The sequence below is a fragment of the Artemia sp. Qi Xiang Cuo genome, chromosome 15 (assembly GCF_049724085.1).
Source record: "Artemia sp. Qi Xiang Cuo chromosome 15, ASM4972408v1, whole genome shotgun sequence".
In the NCBI taxonomy this organism is placed as follows: domain Eukaryota; kingdom Metazoa; phylum Arthropoda; class Branchiopoda; order Anostraca; family Artemiidae; genus Artemia; species Artemia sp. Qi Xiang Cuo.
In genome coordinates this window covers 39,550,427-39,577,756 of record NC_142808.1, presented here as the reverse complement: position 1 = coordinate 39,577,756, position 27,330 = coordinate 39,550,427, and the positions used below count along the sequence as shown (strand labels likewise).

The 27,330-nt window shown below is 37.5% G+C and overlaps 1 protein-coding gene across 2 annotated transcripts in view; it reads left to right on the top strand.

The window, feature by feature from the left end:
* LOC148943669 (myotubularin-related protein 10) overlaps positions 1 to 27,330 on the top strand; it is a 108,230-nt gene that overhangs the window by 46,854 nt on the left and 34,046 nt on the right. For both annotated transcript variants that reach the window (XM_089100964.1, XM_089100965.1), the window contains 3 exons: positions 6,817 to 6,954; positions 7,946 to 8,128; positions 9,707 to 10,023. In XM_089100964.1, coding sequence (XP_088957090.1) covers positions 6,817 to 6,954; positions 7,946 to 8,128; positions 9,707 to 10,023 — 638 coding nt within the window. The remainder of the gene's footprint in view (positions 1 to 6,816; positions 6,955 to 7,945; positions 8,129 to 9,706; positions 10,024 to 27,330) is intronic.

Below are 27,330 nucleotides of genomic sequence, written 5' to 3'. Positions count from 1 at the left end.
ATGAGCTAAGTTTTTTAAGCTAAGTTTAGGAAGCCAAGTTTTTGTATGAGAAGATACATTTGGCTCAACGAATTTATCAAGCGATGCCAGTAGACTAATTTTGGGCTGGAATGTTAGATTGAAAGCAAAATCACAGTTTGGTAGAAAATGCTCTGTTTGAAAACATTTTCTTTGACTGCCAGTCTCAAAAAAATTTCAGTTGCAATCGACTCTTGATAGCTCGAACCTCGATATCTCGAAGTCCTTGATATCTCGAATTATTTTCAATCCCATTGGAAAATTCTGTCTAAGTCGAAGAAAAATCATGCATTGCTCAAAATAATTTTGCAGTTATATTTTACCCCTGTAAGACCAAGTGACCCGAAAATTACCTCTATAACTCGAAATTCAGTAAATAATCCGTCATTTTATTTTAACTTTACCTCTACAAGTCAAAGTTTACCTCCGTATGTCGAAGTTTCTTCAACGGACCTTTGTTAGTCGAAACGGCGAAACCCCTGTATGCATTTTGCAACGCGTAAACTTTGACATGTATTAATTTTGTTTAACATAAATTTGTATTAGATTCTCTTAATGTGCAAGTGTCTATGTCCTAGCAAACTAAATTTATTATTGACATTTGAAAGTAAAGTCTTGATATGTCAAGTCTATAATACACTGATAAAGTTATTCTTAACTTTGTAGTGGCTGGAGGGAGTAATCTAGTAATTCTGTATTTCTGTAACTCAAAGTTTTTCCAACGGAACTCTGTTAGTTGAAACCCCAGTATGCAGGTTGTAACGCGTAAACTTTGATATGTGTCAATTTCGATTAACATATTTTTGTATCAGATTCTGTTAATGTTTAGGTGTGTATTTCCTTGCAAATTAAATTTATTAATTTTGTAATTCTGTATTTAATTTATATATTATATAAATTAATTTATTAAATTAATATAAATTAATAAATTTATAAAAATTCATTATTTATATTAAATAATTAATTTATATTATTTATATTATAATATATTAAAATGCCATAATGGCCGCTGTAAATTTGTTTGTATTTTTTATGTTAAAAAAATTAATTTGAATTTGAATTAATCTTAGCTGTGGCTTGGCATTACAATCAGTCAACTGATCATCAGCTTTGATTAGGAAAATATGTTTTGTTTTGTCACAAATCACATCAATATTTTGGTTGTGGATATCTCCCAGTATCCATCTTCCCTTGGAACCAGGGTGGCTTTCTTTGGCTATTGACACGTTACGCCGTTCCAAAAATATTGTTGATGTGCACTTTTGACGCGCTATTGACACCCTTTTGACGCTCTTTTCACCGTAGTACTCTAAGCTTTACAAGCTATTGCAATTGATTGAAGTAGTAGTTTGAGTAGTTTAGTAGCAGTAATAGCATAAGGAAAAGTAGCAGTGGTATTAATGTTACTAGTGACATGCATGTATTACCTTTTTGTCAATTGATCTTCCCCTTTAAGTATTCTCCTAAAGATTCAACTTAAAACCCAAATCAATTCTTTAGATACGCCCTTTTGACAATCTGCATGCGCATAGTGTGTTTTGATTTAGTTAAAATTTCCCCTCAATATTCTCTCAAAGTTTCACCTTCATACTTGTAGCCTTAATTGTACAAGTATCATAGTAGTAGTGGTAGTAGTAGGAACAGTAGTAACAGTAAGAGTGTATAATTATTGCTGTTACGCCCGTATCAGCACTCTGTATACACATAGTATGTTTTGATTTTAGTTCAAATTTCTCCTCAACGTTTCCCCAGATATTTTTTTCTATATCTTCAGCCTTAGTAGTACTCGCAACAGAAGAATTAGTTTTAGTGGTAGTAGTGGTAGTAGCAATAGTACTTGTGGTAGCAGTAGAAGCACCAGTAGTTGTAGTAGTAGTAGCGTGCAAATACTGCCTTTTTGTAGGAAAAGACAAGCAAAAGACTAAATCTAAGCTATGTGTTAACATGGAATAATTAAATTTATTATTGATATTTGAAAGTAAATTCTTGATATTTCAAGTCTATAACACACTAATAAAGTTATTTTTAACTTTGTAGTGGCTGTAGGGAGTAAATCCAGCGATTTTGTGTCTCTATAACTCGAAGTTTTTTCAACGGACCTCTGTTAGTCGAAACCCCGGTATGCATGTAGCAACATGTAAACTTTCATATGAATTAATTTTGTTTAACATATTTTTGTATCAGATTCTGTTAGTGTTTTGGTGTATATTTCCTTGCAAACTAAATTTATTATTGATATTTGAAAGTAGTCTTAATATGTCAAGTCTATAACACACTAATAAAGTAATTCTTAACTTTGTCGTGGCTGTAGGGAGTAAATCTAGTGATTTTGTATCTTTGTAACTCGAAGTTTTTTCAACAGACCTGTTAGCCGAAACTCCGGTATGCATGTTACAACGTGTAATCTTTGATATGTATTAATTTTGTTTAATATATATTTGTATTAGATGCTGTTAATGTGCAGGTGTCTATGTCGTAGCAAACTAAATTTATTATTGATATTTGAAAGTAAAGTCTTGATATATCAAGTCTATAATACACTAATAAAGTTATTCTTAACTTTGTTGTGGCTATAGGGAGTAAATGTAGCGATTTTGTATCTCTGTAACTCGAAGTTTTTTCAACGGACCTCTGTCTATTGTATTAATATTGCCATAGTTATGTACTTCTTGCTTAATGTTGAGGCTAGTAGACCCAAAGACTTCCTACTGTCAGTGAATTTTTGTATTTATATCAATTTTCATCTGTTAGTAAGTACCCCCCCCCCTCCCCGAGAAAAAAAACAAATAGCATTTGTATACTATTTCTTGTGCAGTATAACTGTAAGGTACATACAATTATTATTTTGTAATACAAAAAGAAACAAAATGACAACAACGAGATTTCGTTCGTAGATGTCACGCTTAAATAAATATGTTTTAGGTAAAAATATCCTGATTCTTTTGCAGTTAGTTATATTTATATGCTTCCTTATAGTTTATATGATTTATTTTTTTGATTTTGTTTGAGTCCAGAGATTGTGCTCAAATCTTGTTTAAGAAAAATTCATCTAGCGAATTTCGTCGGTCATCTGCATGTGTATAGGGAGCTAAAGCACAGTCGTCAAATATTATCACTATGCATCATTATTATTATAATATTAGTGTTATAATATTATAATAATAACAACATCGTAATAATGTAATATATATTATAATAATAAGACTAATGAACAATAGAATGAAATAGGGGGTTTCAATTGTTTTATGAATTTTGTATACCCTTCCGTCTGTGAACACAAGAGAAACTGAATGAAAAGTGAAACTAAAGGTGAAAGTGGATTGAGGAACTGAAGTCGAAATTGGATGGAACCTAGTATTCGCCAATTTGAAGGTCTATATTTTAACTGGCTAATTTTGAATTCAAATGTCGAAGGGAAATGAAAAGGGAAAGGGGAGAAGGGAAAGGGTAGTTTATGCGCCAAAAAAATGAAGTTTTATGCACCAAGCTTTGATCTAAGACTTGGTTGTAATCATTGTGTTATTCAGTTGAAAACCCAATTAGTTATTTTATCAATTGGAAATCCATTATGGTCAAAATTTGTTACAAAAAGTACAAACCAGTAAAAAATTACAACCAGCATGAAAACTGTTATTAAAAACAGAATATAATTTTTTTTAGAGCCAAGAGACACACACTAACGTACTGGACAATATCGTTTATTTGATTAGTGTGTGAGGAGATTCAACTCCTCCTATATCTTTATCCTTTGATGACAAAGGTATTTTGTTACTGCCTTTCTATGGCGAATAAATAAAAGTTTGAATGAGGATAAGTCCTTTTATTAGACTTACAACGCCTGCCCCCGGGCCCTGGGGGTTGTGAAGACACCTGAGTTTTGTTATCTGACTTTTGAGCAGTTTTTAACTTAATGACTATCTGAAAATTTTTATTGGGTGCATTTGGGGAAAAAGGGGCGGGGGAGGGGGGGCCAATCTCTTTTGACTCTAAAAAACTGAACTAGAACTTTCAATTTCCAATCAAATGAGCCATCTCTGAATTTTTTTACGAGCATTTCTTCAATAAGAACCATATATTTCCCTAGGGCATAACTTACCACCCCTGCACTCGGGCCCTGGGGGGCTGTGTGGACCCATAAGTTTTCATTATATGGTCATTGAACTATTTTAAAAAAAGCTATCTCAAAGTTCTTATCCGATGGGTTACAGAAAAAAAGGGCATGGAGGGAGGGGGGGGGGCTAAGTGCCCTCCAATCTCTTTTGACTCTTAAAAAGTGAACTAGAACTTTCAATTTCCTATTAAATTATCCCTCTTTGAAGGTAATACGAGCATCCCTTCCATAAGACCCATATATGCCCCCAGGGCATAACTCACAACGCCTGCCCTCGGGCCCTGGTGGGTTGTGTCGACACCGGAATTTTTGTTACATGATCTTTGAACTATTTTTAACAGAATAGCTATCTTAAAATTTTTATTGGATGCATTTGGGAAAAAAAGGTTTGGGGGGGGGGGAAGCTGGGTACCCTCCAATATCTTTTGAATCCTAAAAAGTGAACTAGAAATTTCAATTTCCAATCAAATGAGCCCTCTCTGAAGTTTATACGAGCATTCCTTCCATAAGAACCATATATGCCCCCAGGGCATAACTTATAACCCTTGCCCCTGAAGACTGGGGGGGGGAGTATCCTGCTCAAACATTTAATTTCCAGAACTTTCAACTACGTTGAACAAAATGGCTATATAAAAATTTTGATTAGATGTGTTTGGGGAAATGGTAGGCGTGAAAGGGGTGTCAGTTGCCTTAGAATAACTTTCAACTATTAAAAAGGGAACTAGCCATTTAAATTTCCAATCGAATGAGCCCTTTCTAAAGTTTCTACGACAAAGCTGTCTATACAAAACCTTATATGCGCCCAGGGCATAAATTACAACCCTTGCCATGAGGGCAAGAGTTGTCATCCCCAAAGACCTAATTTCCAGAACTTAAAACTACGTTTAATAAAATGGCCATCTCAAAATTTTGATTGGATGTGTTTGGGGAAAAGGTGGGCGTAAGGGGGATAGTTGCCCTTTTATCACTTTCGACTATTAAAAAGGGCACTAACCCTTTGAATTTCAAATCAAATGAGCCTTTTCTGAATTTTCTATGACAACGCCTTCTATAAAAACCTTATATACCCCCAGGGTATAGCTTAAAACCCTTGCCCTGAGGGTTGTGGGGGAGTGTCCTCCTCAAAAACATATTTTCTATCTGGAAACCAACTACGCTGAACAAAATGGCTATCTCAAAATTTTGATTGGATGTGTTTGGGGGAATGATGGGCGGGGGGGGGGCTAGTTACCCCCCAATCACTTTCGTCTATTAAAAGGGCACTAGCCCTTTGAATTTCCAATCGAATGAGCCTGTTTTGAAGTGTCTACGACAACGCCTTCTATAAAAACCTTATATGCCCCCAGGGCATGATTTACACTCCCTGCCTTAACTGCTCTGGAGGATTGTACTCCTCTAAAACACGCTTTATCACTGAAAACCATTTAAGAGGAACAAAATGGCTATCTCGAAATTTCGATTAGATTTGTTTTTGGAAACTAATTAGCGTGCGGGGGGGGGGGGGGATAGTTGCCCTCCAATCACTTTCGACTATTAAAAAGGGCACTAGCCCTTTTAATTTCCAATCGAATGAGCCTTTTTTGAAGTTTCTACGGCAACGCCTTCTATAAAAACCTTATATGCCCCCAGGGCATAACTTAAAACCCTTGCCCTGAGAGTTGTGGGGGAGTGTCCTCCTCAAAAATATATTTTCTATCTGGAAATCAACTACGCTGAAGAAAATGGCTATCTGAAAATTCTAAGTGGAAGTGTTTTGGGGAAAGATTGATGGAGGGGGGGGGGGCTAGGTGCGCACCTAACAAATTCGAATTAAAAAACGGGTCAAATCCAGCTTAAATTCAAAAAGAATTAGCCTTTTTTGAAGTTTCTACGACAACTCCTTCTCTTAAAAACCATATATGCCCCAAGGGCATCTTAAAACCCTTGCCCTGAGGGTTGTGACGGAGTGTCCTCCTCAAAAACATATTTTCTATCTGGAAATCAACTACGCTGAACAAAATGGCTATCTCAAAATTTTAATTCGATGTGTTGGGGGGAATGATGGGCGTGGAGGGGGCTAGTTGCCCTCCAATCACTTTCGACTATTCAAAAGGGCACTAGAACTCTCGATTTCCAATCGAATGAGCCCCCTTTGAAGTTCCTACGACGACCTCTTCCATATGAAGTGCCCCTGGGAAAAAATAAATAAATAATAATTAAACATTGGAGCCGTATGGCCTTTACTACAGGCAACGCTATAGCGTTGCCTCTGATCAAAAACATATTTTCTATCTGGAAATCATGTACGCTGAACAAAATGGCTATCTCAAAATTTTGATTGGATGTGTTTGAGGGAATGATGAGCGTGGGAGGGGGCCAGTTGCCCTCCAATCACTCTCGACTATTAAAAAGGGCACTAAAACTATCGATTTCCAATCGAATGAGCCCCCTTTGAAGTTGCTACGACGACCCCTTCCATATGAAGTGCCTCTGGGAAAAAAATAAAAAAAAAATAATAATTAAACATTGGAGCCGTATGGCCTTTACTATAGGCAACGCTATAGCGGTGCCTCTGATTGGATTAGTAATAGCTGAGTGTTGTATGATTATCATCTTGCTTGTTGATTTAATTTTACAAGCTATTATTTGTCAGCTTCAACCTCTATGTATGATATTACTGCTCCTTAAATGCTATTATTTTTTTTTAGACTGCCTGCGACGCAAGATGTTCCTGGTGTGAGTATGTTTCGTCAGGCACAAGATTGGGACGAAGAATTACGTCGGTGTCATTCTTCTACTGGATGGCGTATCTGCTATGCAAATGAGAACTATCAAATTTGCCCCAGGTAATATTAATATACAATTATCTACATGTATCTTGCCATTGGCTCCTTATCTTAAGTTTATCATATATAAAAGGATCAACAAAGATATTTCTAATCTGTTTTTCTGCTAGATGGCGTATCTGCTATGCAAATGAATAGTATCAAAATGGCGTAGGTCTAGTTATGAATATTATTATGTTAATGGCGCAGTTAGTCCTCATTTTAGGTTCTAGTGCTGTTTTACACGTATCAAGTGTATTTTAAGCAGCTAATCTAATGGATGAATGAGCACTGCCCCTTCTTGGGACTTTCCCTACATTTTGGGATTTTAGTTTTGAACTTGGATCGTGGGAAAAGTGTATATGTTAAACATTTTACTCAAAAAGTACGTGGAGTATGCACATTATTGTTATCTAATGTTTTGGGATTTTCTTTTCAAATCTTGAGAGTTTTGCAAGTGAATTTGGGGATGTAAGATTTATGACCATGGTCATATCAAAGGGAAAGGAGCCACTTGGTTAGACTCTCCCCCCTTGCAGTGGCTGAGCTAGCTGCTCAGACCTTAATACTACTCCCCCGCCCCAGGACAAAAACTAAATATTCCCGTAATGTAGTCACATTGGCACATCTACCTTGATCACATTTAGACTTGCTTATTTTAATCCAGCGCTACTTTTTCTCCTTATATTACTTTATTAACATAATATAGTTAATTTAAATGTTTTTGTGATCATTTTACTCTAGCATGTAATTGTTCTTGTGTTTCTTCTAGCTTATAATTGTAATTGTTGGTCGCTACAATTCTAAAGTCTGGGAAGTCCTAAAATCCAGAGTGCTGCTGGTCCCATGATTCTTAATTAAAAATTGTCAACTTCTAGGATAATATATCCATACAAGAAAGGAAATTTTTTAAAATTTGAAAATTATGCTACACATTTTCCTACCTTTTAAATCAGGGAAAGCCAGTTTGGTTTCCGTCTATATCCACCCTTTATTTATTTTATCTTTTTAGCTTGAGTGAAGTGATTGTTGTGTCGTCAGATCTCACAGATGACGACATTGCCAAAGCAAGTGCCTCTTTTCGTGGCAATAGGCCACCAATTTGGTGTTGGGGTCACAAAAGTGGCTGTGTCATTGTTCGAATGTCAACAGTGACAGCGGATTCCAGTCCTTCATCCAACACCGCGATTGATAGGTAAATAATAAGACTGATAATTAAGTTAAGGATAACCTTTAACATAGACTTAGTAAATTAACTAAGTAATCAGTTAACTAACATACTTGATTATTTTAACAATTTGATTATTAAAAAAAAATATTTTACATTTATTTATTTTGCAATTATATTGCAATTATTTTAACAGTTTAATTATTTAAACAATTAATTAACGTAGAGTTAGCAAAGTAAGCAAGTAATCATTTAGTAAATAAGACTTTATTAATCGTAGCAAAGACTTAATTAGTCTTGAGACTTCGTAACTTGCAGTCTCTAAAATGAAAGTCGCTTAGTCAACAAATACGAGATTTTTTCTTTCGTTCAGAAAGTATTTTTCTTCCTAAAAGTCTATTAATTCATATAATTACAGTGATCACAGTAGATTTGATTAAGTAAAGAGTACTATAAAAATCGATAAAGTTAAGTAAAACAATCTAAATTACAGGGATCCTTCCTAATATATTGACTCAAAGGACCTACATGTACAGGGGGAAGGGGGAGTTTGTCTTTCGGTCCGGACCATTCGTATATTGACTCAAAGGACATACATGTACAGGGGGAAGGGGGAGTTTGTCTTTCGGTCCGGACCATTCGTGAAATTGTTGCCCAAATTTTTATTTATTTTTCGTATAAGGGTCTCTAGAGGAATTTGAAAAATGTCGAACAGGGCGCTATCTTTTGTGCGTACGTTTGCCACCCCCCCCCCCCACACCACCAGAGGATAAATACTTAGTATTTAGAATTGAATTTTTTATACATGATTCAGGATAAAAATTGCCATTGTAACTAAAAAAGAGTATCCCCTCCCGAGCCATACCTATGTTTTCACCACCTAGTGGGATATCAGTTTTTGCCCTCCCTCCTTTCCTTTAGGGTCGTTCAGTAATACTACTACAACATTACCAGACAATCTCCAATTATATATAGAAATAAAAATGGATTTTTATTCGAGTAAACTAAAACCTGGTACATCACTCCTGGCAGTTGTCAGTTCCTCACCCGGTTTTGACGAATAAATCTGCATTATAGCCCACAAACAATGAATAGATCATAAACCGTCCCGACTTACCGAAACTACCCACAACTCTCGCAATCAAAATAATGATCTTGGTTTGATATGAACTAGACTTTTTTTTAAAATCTGCTATAACAGTAGTATCTGCAGCTATTAAAAGCAGAAACACTACTGACCAGTGTTGCCAAATATGTTTGCCAACTTGCGCTTTTTTTCAAAATCGTCTTCCGTCACCATTTAAAAAGCCAAAGAGTACCGCGTCTGAGAGGCTTTTAACAAATTTCATTTTGTTTCTTGTTTTTAGAAAGTAAGAAAATGAAAAACTTCAAAGCATCGTGCCTGAAAACGTTCGAAAGACTGAAGCGGCCTCATGACAAAGTAGCCTCTAGTTCTTGTTAGATAAATTTGCTTTAATTTACTAAATAAAGAAAATACCTCTAATTTAATTATCGCAGCAAATGTGCACATAAGCGTACATTATCAAATCCAGTAAACTCAAAATAAGAAGAAAGTTTCCCATCTCAAATTCCTTTCGTTTTTAGGAAGCAAGAAAATGAAAAAGTAGAAAGTATTATGCTTGAAAACATCCGAAAGGCCCACTCGAGACGAAAACAGCCTCTAATTCTCGAATTAGATACTCTTCTTCCTCCAGTTAAGGAAGTGCAGAACAGCTTTGTAAAGCTGCGAGATTTGATATGCGTACCTCCAGATTCAATGCGAATATTATGGGATCAGGATGATAGATTTTTAAGTCAGCTGGAATCGACAAGGTGGCTTCACATGGTATCGTCTTGTTTAAGGCTGGCTTCAACTGTTTCCAGAGTAATTATGGATCAACAAGTCTCTGTTGTCTTGCAAGGTACGTTATATGTACTTCTTTTCGAGAAAAATGCATATCAAAGTAAAAAAAGAAGGAAAATGTACTGTATGTGAATTTGAATTCTGTTTTTTAATTTTTTTTTGCCATGGAAGGCAATTAATATAATTGATTTACTAGTCCCCCCTGTTCTTGCGACCACTTAAGCTTATTCATTTCTTGTTTTGCGTTATCGCAGGGAAAGAAAACTCACCCCAATTACTAGAGAAATAGTAAAAAATTAATTGGCCCTGATAAAAGGAACAGGAACGTAAACATATTAAACTTGCGTCTTCATTTGGCAAAGAAAAATAGCTATAAACGCAAAGTTAATCTGGATATTACCCTGTTGTGGATTGATGCTCTGCTTGGCAATACGGGGCCCGGGGTTTGACCAACCCGCGGCAGCAAGGTTGGACGACAGTCTTGCTACGTCCCTGTAAAAATAACCCAGCAACGTAGATTCTACGTGCTATGCGCCAGCAATGGTGCATATCCTTTTTATTTAAATCTTGATAAAGGTAAAGGGGGAACAGGTATTGTCTTGTTTAAGGCTGGCTTCAACGGTTTCAAGAGTAATTATGGATCAACAAGTCTCTGTTGTCTTGCAAGGTGCGTCATATGTACTTTTTTTTGGAGGAAGATGCATATTAAAGTAAAAAGAAGAAGAAAAGTGTTTAGTGTGTGAATTTTAAATTTGCCTGAATTTAGTTTCTATTCCGATAGCGGTTGTGATTCCCATCCTTAAACAAATTCGGGTTTTTCTTTGGGGTCGCAAAAGGAAGTCCAATTTTTTATTTTATCCTAAAGCTGTTTGTTTTGATCCTAATTGGAAAAAAAATCGTGAAGGCTCCATGTAAGAGAGAGAGAGAGAGAGAGAGAGAGAGAGAGAGAGAGAGAGAGAGAGAGAGAGAGAGAGAGAGAGAGAGAGAGAGAGAGAGAGAGAGAGAGAGAGAGAGAGAGAGAGAGAGAGAGAGAGAGAGAGAGAGAGAGAGAGAGAGAGAGAGAGAGAGAGAGAGAGAGAGAGAGAGAGAGAGAGAGAGAGAGAGAGAGAGAAATAATGCCTGTATGGGTTAAAACCTCACTAAAGTTAAAAAATTTCATTGAACTTAAAAAATTTCACAAAAAAAAACAACTAAGTCTCTTAGAAATTATTCAGTAAAGAAACAAAAACTTTTCCTTATCGTAAAATACAGCAGATGAGACACGTATACAGGAAGGGTCCTTTGCTCATAACCCCTGACATTTAATGACGTCTTCAATTCTGTCTTATAATCTCTTGTATCATTCACTTTTTTTCGAGTTTTCTTTAGACTGCTTGCCAATATCCTTCCCAGAAAATAATCTCGAATGCAACCCACCTACTGTAGAAGTTATTATTGTCGTTATACTTTTCTTATGTGTCATGTTTTTGAAGTTTGTAGAGTCAGCGCTATGTGATTAAAAGCGAATTTGGTTCACTTTAATGCCGAGCCATACATACAATGCTATACTTTTCTGTCATGTAATTTTTGGATTCTTTTCGCATCAAAGTAGTTGATCAATGCATATTTTAAAAATAAAAAAATTATTAAAAAACAAACAAACAACCTTTTAGTTTTTCTTTTTAATTATTAAAAAAAAGCTACCTCTTCAAACTTGACTTATCTGCTTTGTCAATAGTGGATAGCATTTCTCTCTTGACAGTCTATGCACAACAAAAATTATATAAAGCACTTTTATCAGGAAAACCCCTTTTCGAAAGAGATTTTTTTACTGAAAATTATTTCTAATTGGTAAATCTGAAGTATGTAAGAGTTTCAGTTGTCAATGCGTATTCACAACCTTTTTTTTTGAAAGTTGTATCTCCAAATACAACTTTCTTCAGACAGAAATGACCTATTTCTGTCTGTCCAAAATGAAACAAAAGTGTGACTGGTTCTAGGTTCAGGTGAGAGTTTGCGCGAAGGAGCTTCAATTATACATACAAAAAAGTTGTAATACTTGACATTTTCTGTTTTCTATATAGCGAAAAGAATCTTTCTCTTCAATGTTTATGAACTTTGTCAAGTTTGGACTTTATAGAAGAATTAGTTGTCAGGGGAACCCCAATTGCAAAGATAGTTTTATCTGCAAATTGTCTCTTAATTTGTAAATCTGAAGTATGTAAAATTTTGGTATCTAGAATCAGCAGACAAATTCTTGAATCAAAACTAAAAAAAAGTCTGTAAAGAAACTTTGTTATGTCAAATCCATTATCAGAAAACTTATCTAATACACACAGACTTCAAACTTCATTAACTTTTTTTTGTAACCTAAACAAGTAAAAACAAGTGGAGACGAACAGTATCTTTAATTAAGAGACTGATTTTTGAAGCATTTACACGTGTTGTATAGGGACAAGCCCTCTTTGTTAAATTTACCTTCTTTTTAAAAAATAGAAGTTTTTTACAAAATAAGCTCTTCAACATTTTTAATTAAATAAAAAATTCAACGATGTATTTTGATATCTCAGACGCTAGCTTTGAAAAATAGTCTTCGAGCTTGGAGACACTGAAGCGCAAAATAAAAGCACTTCCACGAAAAGTAATCTAGTTTTCAGACTCTGTATTTGCACATTATTCTGCCCCTCAACACCCCATCTACATCCTTTGAGATCTCTATGCTCTAGCACATGAACCAAAGCAAAAAGAAAAGCTTGGTTGTTCTTAATACCAGATGATAGACATACTAAAATGAAAACCTGCGATATAACGTCTTTTTGCAATCTACTTGTTGTTTATTGCATTTAAAGTCGCAGTTTTTTTCTTTCTCGGGGTGGGGGTGTGTTGCATTGAATAAATCAGGATTGGAAAATCCTCCCCGTGTGAAGATATTTTTTTTTGCAATCTTATGCAGTTTTATTTTAGAGGCTTGGTAGCCTTAGAAAGATCATAGGCAGCGTGATAGCGCTGCCTAAGTGAAGAACAACTCTGGCACAATATCTGATATTATTTTCTTGTTTTAACACTGGGGAACTTTGTATCGAAAGATCTTTCTCACAAACTTCGAAAAGAGCTCATTCGATTGGAAATTAAGGTTGCTAGTGCCCTTAAAAGTAGGAAGTGATCGGAGGGCAACTAGTCCCCTCCCCTCTCACGCCCATCATTCCCCCAAACACATCCAATCAAAATTTTGAGATAGTCATTTTGTTCAGCGTAGTTGATTTCCAGATAGAAAATATGTTCTTGAGGAGGTCACTCCCCCACAAGCCTCAGGGCAAGGGTTTTAAGTTATGCCCTGGAGGCATATAAGAACGATGTTGGCACAATGTTTTATTTATTATTTTCTTCCTTTCGACCAGAACACTTCGTATCGAAGAAGTTGTCGTAGAAACTTCGAAAAGGGCTAATTTAATTGGAAATTGGAATGGCTTCTGCCCTATTTAATAGTCGAAAGTGATTGGAAGGCAACTAACCCTTCTTCCACGCCCACCATTTCCCAAAACTCATCCAATCAAAATTTTAAGATTGCATTTTTGTTCCGCGCAGTGTAAAGTTCGGGAAATTATACTTTTGATCAGGGCACTCCCCCCACAGTCTTTAGGGCAACGGTTATAAGTTATGCCCTGGGGGCATATACGTTTTTATTTAAATTTTTGTAGTAAAAACTTCAAAAAAAGCCCATTCAATTGGAAATTCAAAGGTTTAGTGGCCATTTTAATTGTATAAAGGAATTTCTTGGCAACTAGCCCCCCTATTTCACCAAACATATCACCAAACACATCCAATCAAAATTTTTAGATAGACATTTTCTTCAGCGTAGTTGATTTCCAGATAGAAATTATACTTTTGAGGAAGAAACTCCCCCACAGCCCTCGGGGCAAGGGTTGTAAGTTATGCCCTGGGGGTATATAGAAAGTTTTTATAGAAAAACTTTTCTATAGAAAGTGTTGGGGTTAAAAAAGTAAAGGTTTTTTATAGAAAGTATTGTCGTAGACACTTCAAAAAAGGCTCATTCGATTGGAAATTTAAAGGGCTAGTGCCCTTTTTAATTGTCGAAAGTGATTTGAGGGCAACTAACCCTTCTCTCACACCTACCTTCTCCCCAAACACATCCAATCAAAATTTGAAGATTTTAAGAGTTCTGGAAATTTGGTCTTTGAGGATGACAACCCCCCCCCCCCCCCACAGCCCTCAGCGCAAGGGTTGTAAGCTATGCCCTTGGGGCATATAAGGTTTTTGTAGAACGCGTTGTCGTAGAAACTTCAAAAAATGGCTCATTCGATTGGAAATTGAAATGGCTAGTGTCCTTCTTAATAGTAGAAAGTGATTGGAAGGCAACTAACACCCCTTCCATGCCCGCCATTTCCCCAAACACATCCAATCAAAATTTTGAGATAGGCATTTTGTTCCACGCAGTTTAAAGTTCAGGAAATTATACCTTTGATTAGAACACTCCCCCCACAGTCTTCTGGGCAAGGGTTATAAGTTCTTTCCTGGGGGCATATAAGGTCTTTTTTGAAATCTTTGTTGTAGGGACTTGAAAAAGGGCTCATTCAATTGGAAATTCAAAGGGCTAGTGCCCTTTTTAATAGTCTCAAAAGTGATTTAAGGCAACTAACCCCCCTCTCACGCCCATTTTCCCCAAACACATCCAATCAAAATTTTTAAATATCCATTTTATTCAACGTAGTTGAAAGTTTTGGAGACTAGATCTATAAGGATGGCAACTCCTCCACCCCCACACTCAGGGCAAGGGTCGTAAGTTATTCCCTGGGGCTACATAAGGTTTTTATAGAAAGCGATGTTGTAGAAACTTCAAAAAGGGGTCATTCGATTGGAAATTGGAAGGGCTAGTGCCCTTTTAATATTCGAAAGTGATTGAAGGGCAAATAACCCTCCTCTCACGCCCACTATTTCTCCATACAAATCCAATAAAAATTTTGAAGTATCCATTTTGTTCAACGTAGTCGAAAGTTCTGGAAATTAGGTCTTTTAGGATGATAACCCCATCAGATAACCCCATCATTATTTGAAGGGTTGTAAGTTATGCCCTGGGTGCATATAAGGTTTATATATAAAGTTGTTGTAGAAACTTCAAAAGGGGCTCATTTGTTTGGAAATTGAAAGGGCTAGTGCCTTTTTTAATAGTTGAAAGTGATTGGAGAGCGACTAATGCCCCTCTCACGCCCACAATTTTCCAAGATACATTCAATCAAAATTATGAGATAGCCATTTTCTTTAACGTAGTTAAAAGTTCTGGAAATTAGATCTTAGAGGATGACAACCACCCTAACAGACCATAGGGTAAGGGTTGCAATTCATGCCCTGGGGGCATATAAGGTGTTGGCACAATGTGTCGATGTGGACCATGTGGGCATAATGTGTTTTTTTTTCTTCAGCTGGGCACTTCGTATAGAAGGAGTTGTTGTAGAAACTTCGAAAAGGGCTTATTCGATTTGAAATTGATGTGGCTAGTGCCCTTTTTCATAGACAAGATTGATTGGAGGGCAACTAGTCCCCCCCCCCCACGCCCATCATTCCCCGAAATACATTCAATCAAAATTTTGAGATAGCCATTTTGTTCAACGTAGTTGATTTCCATATTGAAAATATGTTTTCGAGGAGGACACTCCACCATAACCCTCAGTGCAAGGGTTTTAAGTTATGCCCTGAGGGCATATAAGAACAATGTTGGCACAATGTACTATGTATTATTTTTTTCCTTTAGAGTAGGGCACTTCATATGGAAGGGGCCGTCGTAGAAAATTCGAAAGGGGTTCATTCGATTAAAAATTGAGAGTTCGAGTGCCCTTTTAAATAATCAAAAGTGATTGGAGGGCAACTAGCCCCCCCCCACGCCCATCATTCCCCCAAACATCCAATCAAAATTTTAAGATAGCCTTTTTGTTCAGCGTAGTTGATTTTCAGATAGAATATATGTTTTTGAAGAGGACGCTCCCCCACAACCCTCAGGGCAAGGGTTTTAAGTTATGCCCTGGGGCCATATTAGGTTTTTATAGAAGGCGTTGTCGTAGGAACTTCAAAACAGGCTCATTCGATTGAAAATTCGAAAGGATAGTACCCTTTTTAATAGTTGAAAGTGATTGGAGGGCAACTAGCCCCGCCCCTCATTCCCCCATACACATCCAATCAATATTTTGAGATAGCCATTTGTTTCATCGTAGTTGATTTCCACATAGAAAATATGTTTTTTAGGAGGACACTGCCCCACAGAAGGCGTTGTCGCAGAAACTTCAAAAAAGATTCATTCGATTGGAAATTAAAAGGTGCCCTTTTTAACAGTCAAAAGTGATTGGAGGGCAGCTAGCCCCCCCCCCCCAGGCCCATTATTCCCCACATCCAATCAAAATTTTTAGATAGCCTTTTTATTCAGCGTAGTTGATTTCCATATAGAAAATATGTATTTGAGGAGGATACTCCCCCACAACCCTCGGGGCAAGGGCTTTAAATTATGCCCTGAGGGCATATAAGAACGAAGTTGGCACAATGTACTATTTATTATTTTTTTTCTTTAGAGCAGGGCACTTCACATGGAAGGGGTCGTCGTTTAAACATCAAAATGGGCTAATTCAATTGAAAATTGAGAGTTCTAGTGTTCTTTTTAATAGTCTAAACTGATTGAAGGGCAACTAGCCCCCCCCCCGTCCCCTACGACCATCATTCCCCCAAACACATCCAATCAAAATTTGAGATAGCCATTTTGTTCAGCGTAGTTGATTTCCAGATAGAAAATATGTTTTTGAGGAGTACACTCCCCCACAACCCTCAGGGTATGGGTTTTAAGTTATGCCCTGTGGGCATATAAGGTTTTTATAGAAGGGGTATTCGTAGAAACTTCAAAATAGGCTCATTGATTGGAAATTCGAAGGGCTAGTACTCTTTTTAATAGTCTATAGTGATTGGAGGGCAACTAGCCACCCCCACGCCCATCATTCCCCCAAACAAATACAATCAAAATTTCGAGATAGCCATTTTGTTCAGCGTAATTGATTTCCAGATAGAAATTATGTTGTTGAGGAGGACACACCCCCACCACCCTCAGGGCAAGGGTTTTAAGTTATGCCCTGGGAGCATATAAGGTTTTATAGAAGGCGTTGTCGTATAAACTTCAAAAAATTAACATTCGATTGGAAATTCAAAGGGCTAGTGCCCTTTTTAGGAGTCGAAAGTGATTGGAGGGCACCTAGCCCCCCCCCCCCTCCCGCCCATCATTTTCCCAAACACATCCAATAAAAATTTTGAGATAGCCATTTTGTTAAGCGTAATAAATTTCGAGATATAAATTATGTTTTTGAGGAGGATATTCCCCCACAGCCTTCAGAGCAAGGGTTTTAAGTTATGCCCTGGGGGCATATAAGGTTTTTATAGAAGGCGTTGTCATAGAAACTTCAAAACAGGCTTATTTGATTGGAAATTCGAAGGGCTAGTGCCCTTTTTAATAGACGAAAGTGATTTAATGGCAACTAGCCCCCCTCCCACGCCCATCATTCCCCCAAACACATCCAATCAAAATTTTGAGATAGCCATTTTGTTCAGCGTAGTTGATTTCCAGATAGAAAATATGTTTTTGAGGAGGATACTCCCCCACAACCCTCAGGGCAAGGGTTTTAATATATACCCTGGGGCATATAAGGTTTTATAGAAGGCGTTGCTGTAGAAACTTCAAAACAGGCTCATTCGATTTGAAATTCAAAGGGCTAGTGGTCTTTTTAATAGTTGAAAGTGATTAGAGGGCAACAAGCCCCCCTCCCCAACGCCCATCATTTCCCCAAATACATTCAATCAAAATTTTGAGATAGCCATTTTGTTCAACGTAGTTGATTTCCAGATAGAAAATATGTTTTTGAGGAGGACACTCCCCCACAAACCTCAGGGCAAGGGTTGTAAGTTGTGCCCTGGGGGCATACAAGGTTTTTGTAGAAGGTGTTGTCGTAGAAACTTCAAAACAGGCTCATTCGATTGGAAATTCGAAGGGATAGTACCCTTTTTAATAGTCCAAAGTGATAGTACCCTTTTTAATAGTCCAAGGGTTTTAAGTTTTGCCCTGGGGGCATATAAGGTTTCATAGGCAGCGCGCTAGCGCTGCCTAAGTAAAGAACGATGTGAACACAAATGTGTTTTTTTCTCCATACCTGGGCACTTCGTATTGAGGAGTTGTCGCAGAAACTTCGAAAATGACTCATTCGATTGGAAATTGGAGTGGCTAGTGCTCTTTTTAATAGTCGAAAGTGATTGGAGGGCAACTAGCCCCCCTCCCACGCCCATCATTCCCCCAAAAAAGGTGAATAAAGATTTTGAAGAGCCATTTTGTTCAACGTAGCTGATTTACAGATCTAAGATTTGTTTTTGATGAGGACACTCCCCCACAACCCTTGGGGCAAGGGTTTTAAGGTATGCCCTGAGGGCATATATGAACAATGTTGGCACAATTTACTATTTATTATTTTTTCCTTTAGAGCAGGGCACTTCATATGGAAGGGGTCGTCGTAGAAACTTCAAAAGGGCCTCAATCAATTGGAAATTAAGAGTTCTAGTGCCCTTTTTAATAGTCGGATGTGATTGGAGGGCAACAAGCCCCCCCCCCACGCCCATCATTCCTCCAAAGACATCCAATAAAAATTTTGAGATATTTATTTTGTTTAGCGTTGTTGATTTTCACATAGAAAATATGGTTTTGAGGAGGAAACTCCCCCACAACCCTCAGGGCAAGGGTTTTAAGTTATACCCTGGGGGCATATAAGGTTTATTATAGAAGGCGTTGTCGTAGAAACTTCAAAACGTGCCTCATTCGATTGGAAATTCGAACGGCTAGTACGCTTTTTAATAGTCGAAAGTGATTGGAAAGCAACTAGCCACCCCCCACGCCCATCATTCCCCCAAACACATCCAATCAAAATTTTGAGATAGTCATTTTGTTCAGCGTAATTGATTTCCAGATATAAATTATGTTGTTGAGGAGGACACTCCCCCACCATCCTCAGGGCAAGGGTTTTAAGTTATGCCCTGGGGGCATATAAGGTTTTTATAGAAGGTGTTGTCGTAGAAACTTCAAAAAAGGCTCATTCGATTGAAAATTCAAAGGGCTAGTGCCCTTTTTAATAGTCGAAAGTGATGGGAGGGCAACTAGCCCCTTCCCCCCTGCCCATCATTTCCCCAAACACATCCAATCAAAATTTTGAGATAGCCATTTTGTTCAGCGCAGTTGATTTCTTGATAGAAAATATGTTTTTGAGGAGGACACTCCTTCAGAGCCCTCAGGGCTAGGGTTTTAAGTTATGCCTTGGGGGTATATAAGGTTTTTAAAGAAGGCGTTGTCGTAGAAATTTCAAAAAAATCTCATTCAAATGGAAATTCAAAGGGCTAGTGCCCCCTTTTTAATAGTCGAAAGTGATTGGATGGCAACTAGCCCCCCCCCACGCCCATAATTCCCCCAAACACATCCAATAAAATTTTGAGATAGCCATTTTGTTCATTGTATTTTTTAAAGAAGGCGTTGTCGCTGAAATTTCAAAAAAATCTCATTCAATTTGAAATTCAAAGGGCTAGTGCTATTTTTAATAGTCGAAGGTGTTTGGAGGGCAACTAGCCCCCCCCCCCCACGCCCATAATCCCCCCAGACACATCCAATAAAATTTTGAGATAGCCATTTTGTTAAGCGTAGTTGATTTCCAGATTTAAAATATATTTTTGAGGAGGCTTCTCCCCCACAACCCTCAGGGCAAGGATTTTAAGTTATGCCCTGGGGGAATATAAGGTTTTTTATTGAAATCTTTTTAGTAGAAACTGGAAAAAGGGCTCATTCGATTTAAATTCAAAGGGCTAGTAGCCTACCCTTTTTATTAGTCGAAAGTGATTTGAGGGCAACTAACCCCCCTCTCACGCCCATCTTTTCCCCAAACACGTACAATAAAATTTTTTAGATAGCCATTTTATTCAACCTAGTTGAAAGTTTTGGAAATTATGTCTTTAAGGATGACAACCCCTCCCTCCACAGCCCTCATGGCAAGGGTTATAAGCTATGCCCTGGGGGCATAGAAAGTTTTTAATGAATGGCAACTAGCCCCCTCCCCCACGCCCATCATTCCCCCAAACACATCGAATCAAAATTTTGAGATAGCCATTTTGTTCAGCTTAGTTGATTTCCAGATAGAAAATATGTTTTTGGGGAGGACACTCCCCCACATCCCTCAGGGCAAGGGTTTTAATATATGCCCTGGGGCATATAAGTTTTTATAGAAGGTGTTGTCGTAGAAACTTCAAAACAGGCTCATTCGATTGGAAATTCAAAGGGCTAGTGGCCTCTTAAACCTTATATGCCCCAAGGGCATAACTTAAAACCCTTGCCCTAAGGGTTATGGGGGAGTGTCCTCCTCAAAAATATATTTTCTATCTGGAAATCAACCGCCCCGAACAAAAAGGCTATCTCAAAATTTTGATTGGATGTGTTTGGGGGAATGATGGGCGTGGGGTGGGCTAGTTGCCCTCCAAACACTTTCGACTATTAAAAAGGGCACTAGTCCTTTGAATTTCCAATCGAAAGAGCCTGTTTTGAAGTTTCTACGACAACACCTCCAGTAAATATCTTATATGCCCCCAGGGCATAACTTAAAACCCTTGCCCTGTGGGTTGTGGGGGAGTATTCAAAAACATATTTTATATCTGGAAATCAACTAGATACGCTGAACAAAACGGCTATCTCAAAATTTTGATTGGATGTGTTGGGGGAATGATGGGCATGGGGGGGGGGTTAGGTGCCCTCCAATCACTTTCGACTATTAAAAAGGCCACTAGCCCTTTGGATTTCCAATCGAATGACCCTGTTTTGAAGTTTCTACAGCAACATCTTCTATAAAAACCTTATATGCCCCAGGGAATATATTAAAACCCTTGCTCTGAGGGTTGTGGGGGATTGTCCTCCTCAAAAATATATTTTCTATCTGGAAATCAACTACGCTGAACAAAATAGCTATCTCAAAATTTTGATTGGATGTGTTTGGGGGAAAGTTGGGCGTGGGGGAGGGGGCTAGTTGCCATTCATTAAAAAATTTCTATGCCCCCAGGGCATAACTTACAACCATGTTCATGAGGGCTGTGGGGGGAGGGGTTGTCATCCTCAAAGACATAATTTCCAGAATTTTCAACTACGTTGAATAAAATGGCTATCTAAAAATTTTGATTGTTTGAGTTTGGGGAAAAGATGGGCGTGAGAGGGGGGTTGCCCTCAAATCACTTTCAACTAATAAAAAGGGTAGGCTACTAGCCCTTTGAATTATAAATCGAATGAGCCCTTTTTCCAGTTTCTACGAAAAAGATTTCAATAAAAAACCTTATATTCCCTGAGGGCATAACTTAAAACACATACACATACAAAGGAGGACATAACATGTCCTCCTCAACAACATAATTTCTATCTGGAAATCAATTACGCTTAATAAATTGGCTATCTCAAAATTTTGATTGAATGTGTTTTGGGGAATGATGGGCGGGGGGGGGGGGGGGCTAGTTGCCCTCCAATCACTTTCGACTATTAAAAAGGGTACTAGCCTTTCGAATTTGATCGAAAGGCTAGCTTTTGAATCGAATGAGCCCGTTTTGAAGTTTCTACGACAGCACCTTCTATAAAAACCTTATATGCCCCCAAGCCATAATTTAAAACCCTTTCCCTGAGGGTTTTGGGGGAGATTCCTCCTCAAAATATATTTTCTATCTGGAAATCAACTACGCTGAACAAAATGGCTATCTCAAAATTTTGATTGGATGTGTTTGGAGGAATGATGGCCGTGGAGGGGGCTAGTTGCTCTTTAATCACTTTCGACTATTAAAAGGGCACTAGAATTCTTAATTTGCAATTGATTGAGCCCCTTTTGAAGTTTCTACGACGACCCCTTCCATATGAAGTACCCTGCTCTAAAGGAAAAAATAATAAATAGTAAATTGTGCCAACATCGTTCTTATATGTCCTCAGGGCTTACTTTAAAACCCTTGCCCTGAGGGTTGTGGGGGAGTGTCCTCCTCAAAAACATATTTTCTATCCGGAAATCAACTACGCTGAACAAAATGGCTATATCAAAATTTTGATTGGATTTGTTTGGGGGAATGACGGGCGTGAGGGGGGGCTAGTTGCCCTCAAATCACTTTCGACTATTAAAAAGGGCACTAGACACTCCAATTTCTAATCGAATGAGCCCTTTTCGAAGTTTCTGCGACATCTCCTTCAATACGAAGTGCCCAGGTATGGATAAAAAAAAACACATTGTGTCCACATCGTTCTTTACTTAGGCAGCTCTAGCGCGCTGCCTATGAAACCTTATATGCCCCCAAGGCATAACATAAAACCCTTGCCCTGAGGGTTGTGGGGGAGTATCCTCTTCAGGAACATATTTTCTATCTTGAAATCAACTACGCTGAACAAAATGGCTATCTCAAAATTTTGATTGGATGTGTTTGGGGGAATGATGGGCGTGGGGGGATCTAGTTGCCATTAAATCACTTTCGACTATTAAAAAGGGCACTAGCCCTTCAAATTTCCAATCGAATGAGCCTGTTTTGAAGTTTCTACGACAACGCCTTCTATAAAAACCTTATATGCCCCCAGGACATAACTTAAAACCCTTGCCCTGAGGGTTGTGTGAGAGTGTACTCCTTAAAAACATATTTTCTATCTTGAAATCAACTACGCTGAACAAAATGGTTCAGCGTAGTTGATTCCAGATAGAAGATTTGTTTTTGAGGAGGACACTCCCCCTCAACCCTCAGGGCAAGGGTTTTAATATATGCCCTGAGGGCATATAAGGTTTTTATAGAAGGTATTGTCGTAGAAACTTCAAAACAGGCTCATTCGATTGGAAATTGAAAGGGATAGTGCCCTTTTTAATAGCCGAAAGTTATTGGAGGGCACCTAGCCCCCCCACGTCTATCATTCCCCCAAACACAACCAATCAAAATTTTGAGATAGTCGTTTTGTTCAGCGTATCTTAATTGATTTCCAGATAGAAAATATGTTTTTGAGAAGGACACTCCCCCACAGCTCACAGTGCAAGAGTTTTAAGTTATGGCCTGGGGGCATATAAGGTTTTTATAGAAGGTGTTGTCGTAGAAACTTCAAAACAGGCTCAGTCGACTAGAAATTAAAAGGCCTAGTGCCCTTTTTAATCGTCGAAAGTAATTTTGAGGGCAACTAGCCCACCCCACGCCCATCATTCCCCCAAACACATCCAATCAAAATTTTGAGATAGCCATTTTGTTCAGGGAAGTTGATTTCCAGATAGAAAATATGTTTTTGAGGAGGACACACCCCCACAACCCTCAGGGCAAGGGTTTAAAGTTATGCCCTTGGGGCTTATAAGGTTTTTATAGAAGGCGTTGTCGTAGATACTTCAAAACAGGCTCATTGGATTGAAAATTTCAAAGGGCTAGTGCCCTTTTTAATAGTCGAAAGTGATTGGAGGGCAACTAGCCCCCCTCCCCCACGCCCCTAATTCCCCCAAACACATCCAATCAAAATTTTTTGATAGCCATTATGTTCAGCGTAGGCTAGTTGATTTTAAGATAGAAAATATATTTTTGAGGAGGACACTCCCCCACAACCCTCAGGGCAAGGGTTTTAAGTTATGCCCTGGGGGCATATTAGGTTTTTATAGAAGGTGTTGTCGTAGAAACTTCAAAAAAGGCTCATTCGGTTTGAAATTCAAAGGGCTAGTGCCCTTTTTAATAGTCGAAAGTGATTAGTGATATTTTGTTGTTGTTGTTGTTGTTTAGACCAGGGAACTTTTTATCGAAGGAGTTGTCGTGGGAACTTCGAAAGGGGCTCATTCGATTGAAAATAGAAAGGGCTGATGCCCTTTTTAATAGTCGAAAGTGATTGGAGGGCAACTAATCCCCCTTAAACTCCCACCCTCCCACGCCAACCCTTTCATTTGCTCATTATGTTTAAAAACTAAATGTTGCCTCAAGATTAAATCAAAACGCACTATGATAATGCTAATTCCCAATAATGCATCTCAGCAGTATCCCAAGAACGACTGAGGGTATTATGTTTAAAGTTTCGGGGCTACTTCTGCTCTTGAAATTTAACCAAATCAAAATAGCGTAAGTGTATCCAAGCTATCAAATAAAGTAAACAGATATTTTTGTGAATGGTATCAAGTTTTCCATTTCAGATCAACAAGAAGAGGTATGAAACTAAGTTAAACAGTACTATTAGTGTCCAGATTTTTAAAAGGGTGTATGTTGTTAAAAATTGCTGAAAATTTTTCTCCAGCATACAAATAGCAGATCAAACTATAAAGTCTTAAAAAACGAAAAGATTTAAAGTTTTATTTTCTTTTTCCCTGAAAAAACTATGTCAATATAAAACGAACAGAAATTAATTAAAACAACTTTTTCCACAAAATAAGTTTTTCAAAGAAAAGTAAAGAACTCCATTAAACAAAAAATGAACAAAAATAAAATCAAATAATCTACCAAGCGTGAAAATACCACAAATCAGCATCGATAAATAAATGAAACCCAAAACAAACAGAAATTACAATAAATAACCGAGTCAAACTGAAAACGAGCAGAAATTAACATAAGTTGGGCGCAAAACCCCTATGCCTTCCCAAGGCCAGAACAAAATTTACACTTTACTGAAAAAATACAATTGAATGTGCATTGTTATTTTACTATACATATACTGATATTTAGTAATCAAATGTTAATATTATTTGATTTATTAAAGTTATAAAAGTAAAGACATTTATATTTTTTCAGTAAAGTGCAAATTTTTTTCTGGCCTTGGGAAGGCATAGGGGTTTTGCGCCTAACTTATGTTAATTTCTTCTCGTTTTGAGTAAAAGCGCCAAGTGTTTTATAAAACTAAAAACACTTTTTTTTAGGGAGGGGGTATGGTTGGTTCCTCTTTTTTCATACCTGGCCTCTTCACTTCTTAGAAAACCTCCAGCTGGGGCAGCTAGAAATTTTTAAATTTTGTTTTATTTAATGGAAAATCTAGTCGAGGTATGGAAAAATCGACACAAGAGTTCTTCCAAAAGTTCTTTTAAATTACTTAAGTCCTTCCAAGAGTTCTTTTAAATTACTCTGTTTGGAGTGGGTCTTTAAGTCCTGAACCTTGATCCAGTTTGATTCGTCCCAGCACAAATTACAAAAAGACTCTGAGCTTTAAAGTGCCAAGGCCATCAAAACGCAAACACTTTTTGCCCCTGAACCAATCTTAGAATACCTGAAAACGGTGATAATGAAACATTATCCCTTGCTTGTTATAAAATTTTGAGGTTTTCTTGGCTAGTACCACATTTTGGTCTGTGTTGCCCTGTTGAACCATGAAAACAAACAAAAAAATCAATGAGTTAAACTTGACAACGCTTTTCATCAGTAAAAATGCACACATTAACAATCTGCTGATTCCCAAAGACAGTTACACCGTCAAAGGACAGCTACACTTTCTTAACCTGTTTGGCGGCTTTGTTTTTTGCTGATATTTCATCGACGTTTCTTGTTTTTATGTGGGCATCTGCCACTACCAAAGAAAGTGCTTAACTGTATATTGAAGTCTTTTTCATTACCAGAGTTTTCTTAATTTTTGAAGATATGGAACTTCCTGGGACGGTGTAAAGAGGGAAGCTTTTAATACATGGGATTGAGTAGAAGCATGCGTAGCTGTGTTGAATTCAGGCGGGTTGGTGATGCAGTGGGCTATTAGTAATAATAGTAGTATAATGTTGGGTATTTCCTCTTTACCAATTCATAGAATCAGATTTCATTTACACTGTCCTTGGTACTTCAAAGGCGCCTAGAAAACAGAGACAGCTAGCTGGTGAACATTAAGCGAATTTTTTTCTGGTTTTGCTACTTCAAACTATTAGTCTGGCTGCCCTAGGAACTACTTACAGCCTTTTTCTGACGTGATTTTTTTTTTTTGGAACTTTGTATTGTTTTTATCTGTTAATGAGTCATTATTTTTATGTTCATTGTTGTCATGTGAGGAAGCAGTTAGTAATAGAAGTAAATTACTTTTAGATATTATTCCTCCCTTTTCTGTTTCCGGAAATTTTTAATGGACGGTAGCAAAAATAATCAGGTGAATTATTGAGAGCTTTAAAGAAACAGTTAGACAGGGAACCAGCTTAACACCATTCCAGGATTGGACCAGCCTTGCACAGGAAGCTTCTTAACAAATCATCCAAAGAAAAGTTCAATAGCTTCGATGGAGGAAAATAAGTTGATTTAAGCGCAAGGGTAAAATTTAGGGGCGTGAAGAAGATGTGATGGAGATGATTCTGGGAAACCACAGGAAATGTGTTGTTTTTTTTTGTTGGTGAAAAAAGTTTTTTACTTTCTGGTACTTGATTTTTACAGAAAAATATACTTAGGTGTTAACTTTTGCCTATACCATTACCGACGCTAATTATGGTTTAGGACACGAATGATTTGTCACAATTTCAAGGATTCGGCCAAAAGACTAATTGCTGAACTTTTTTGATAAAGCTCTGTAATTAGCGAAAAAAAAATCTGTCCATAAGAATAAAAGAAATGGATTTTTTTTTCCTTACCAGTTATGTCATTTGCTGTGAAATAGAATTTGTGCCGCACAATATGTTATTCAGAGAGTCATTATGCTACTGTTACTTAAGAATCAATATGTTCCTAAGGAGCATTGAAAAAAAACCGAAGAAATTAGAAATAAGCCTGATTTTTATTTTTATTTTAATAATTGAGGTAAAAGGCCTTCCACCTGTCATAAAAATGTTCAGCCCCAATGGTGCGAAGGGGGGACCAGATCTATACCCTCCCTGTTAGCTATCCGTCGTTAAAATATAGCAAGTTGAAACTTTTACAGGTTACGAAATTCCAAATGATTTGGTATAGTTAATTTCACACACCTGGAGTCACGATCGTCAATCTGTTCCTTCCACGTGCTGGCTGATATTCCCAAACAGTCAATTTTGATCTTCTATTTTTGATACTGTGACTTCCACTACATAATCTTTATCTTCAATCTCCATCAACTTCAATCGCAAATATCTGCATCACACCTTTGTCCTAAGCAGTTTTGTCAAGTGTATCATTCACAATATTTATTGATCTGAAATCAATAGTATAGAGGATTTAGCTAATTTGCCTCGGTAAGGGCCGTTAAGCGCTGTTAGACTGCTGTGGAGTATTCTTGTACAACTGGAACAAACTATTCGTAAGGAATTATTTGTTTAAATTCACGATTTGCTAAGGAAGGATTTTTTAAATTCAATAATTCACGAAAAAGGAATTGATTCGATTGAGAATACAAAAGAAGAATTTAATGAAAATGGGTATTTCTTGGTTATTCAAA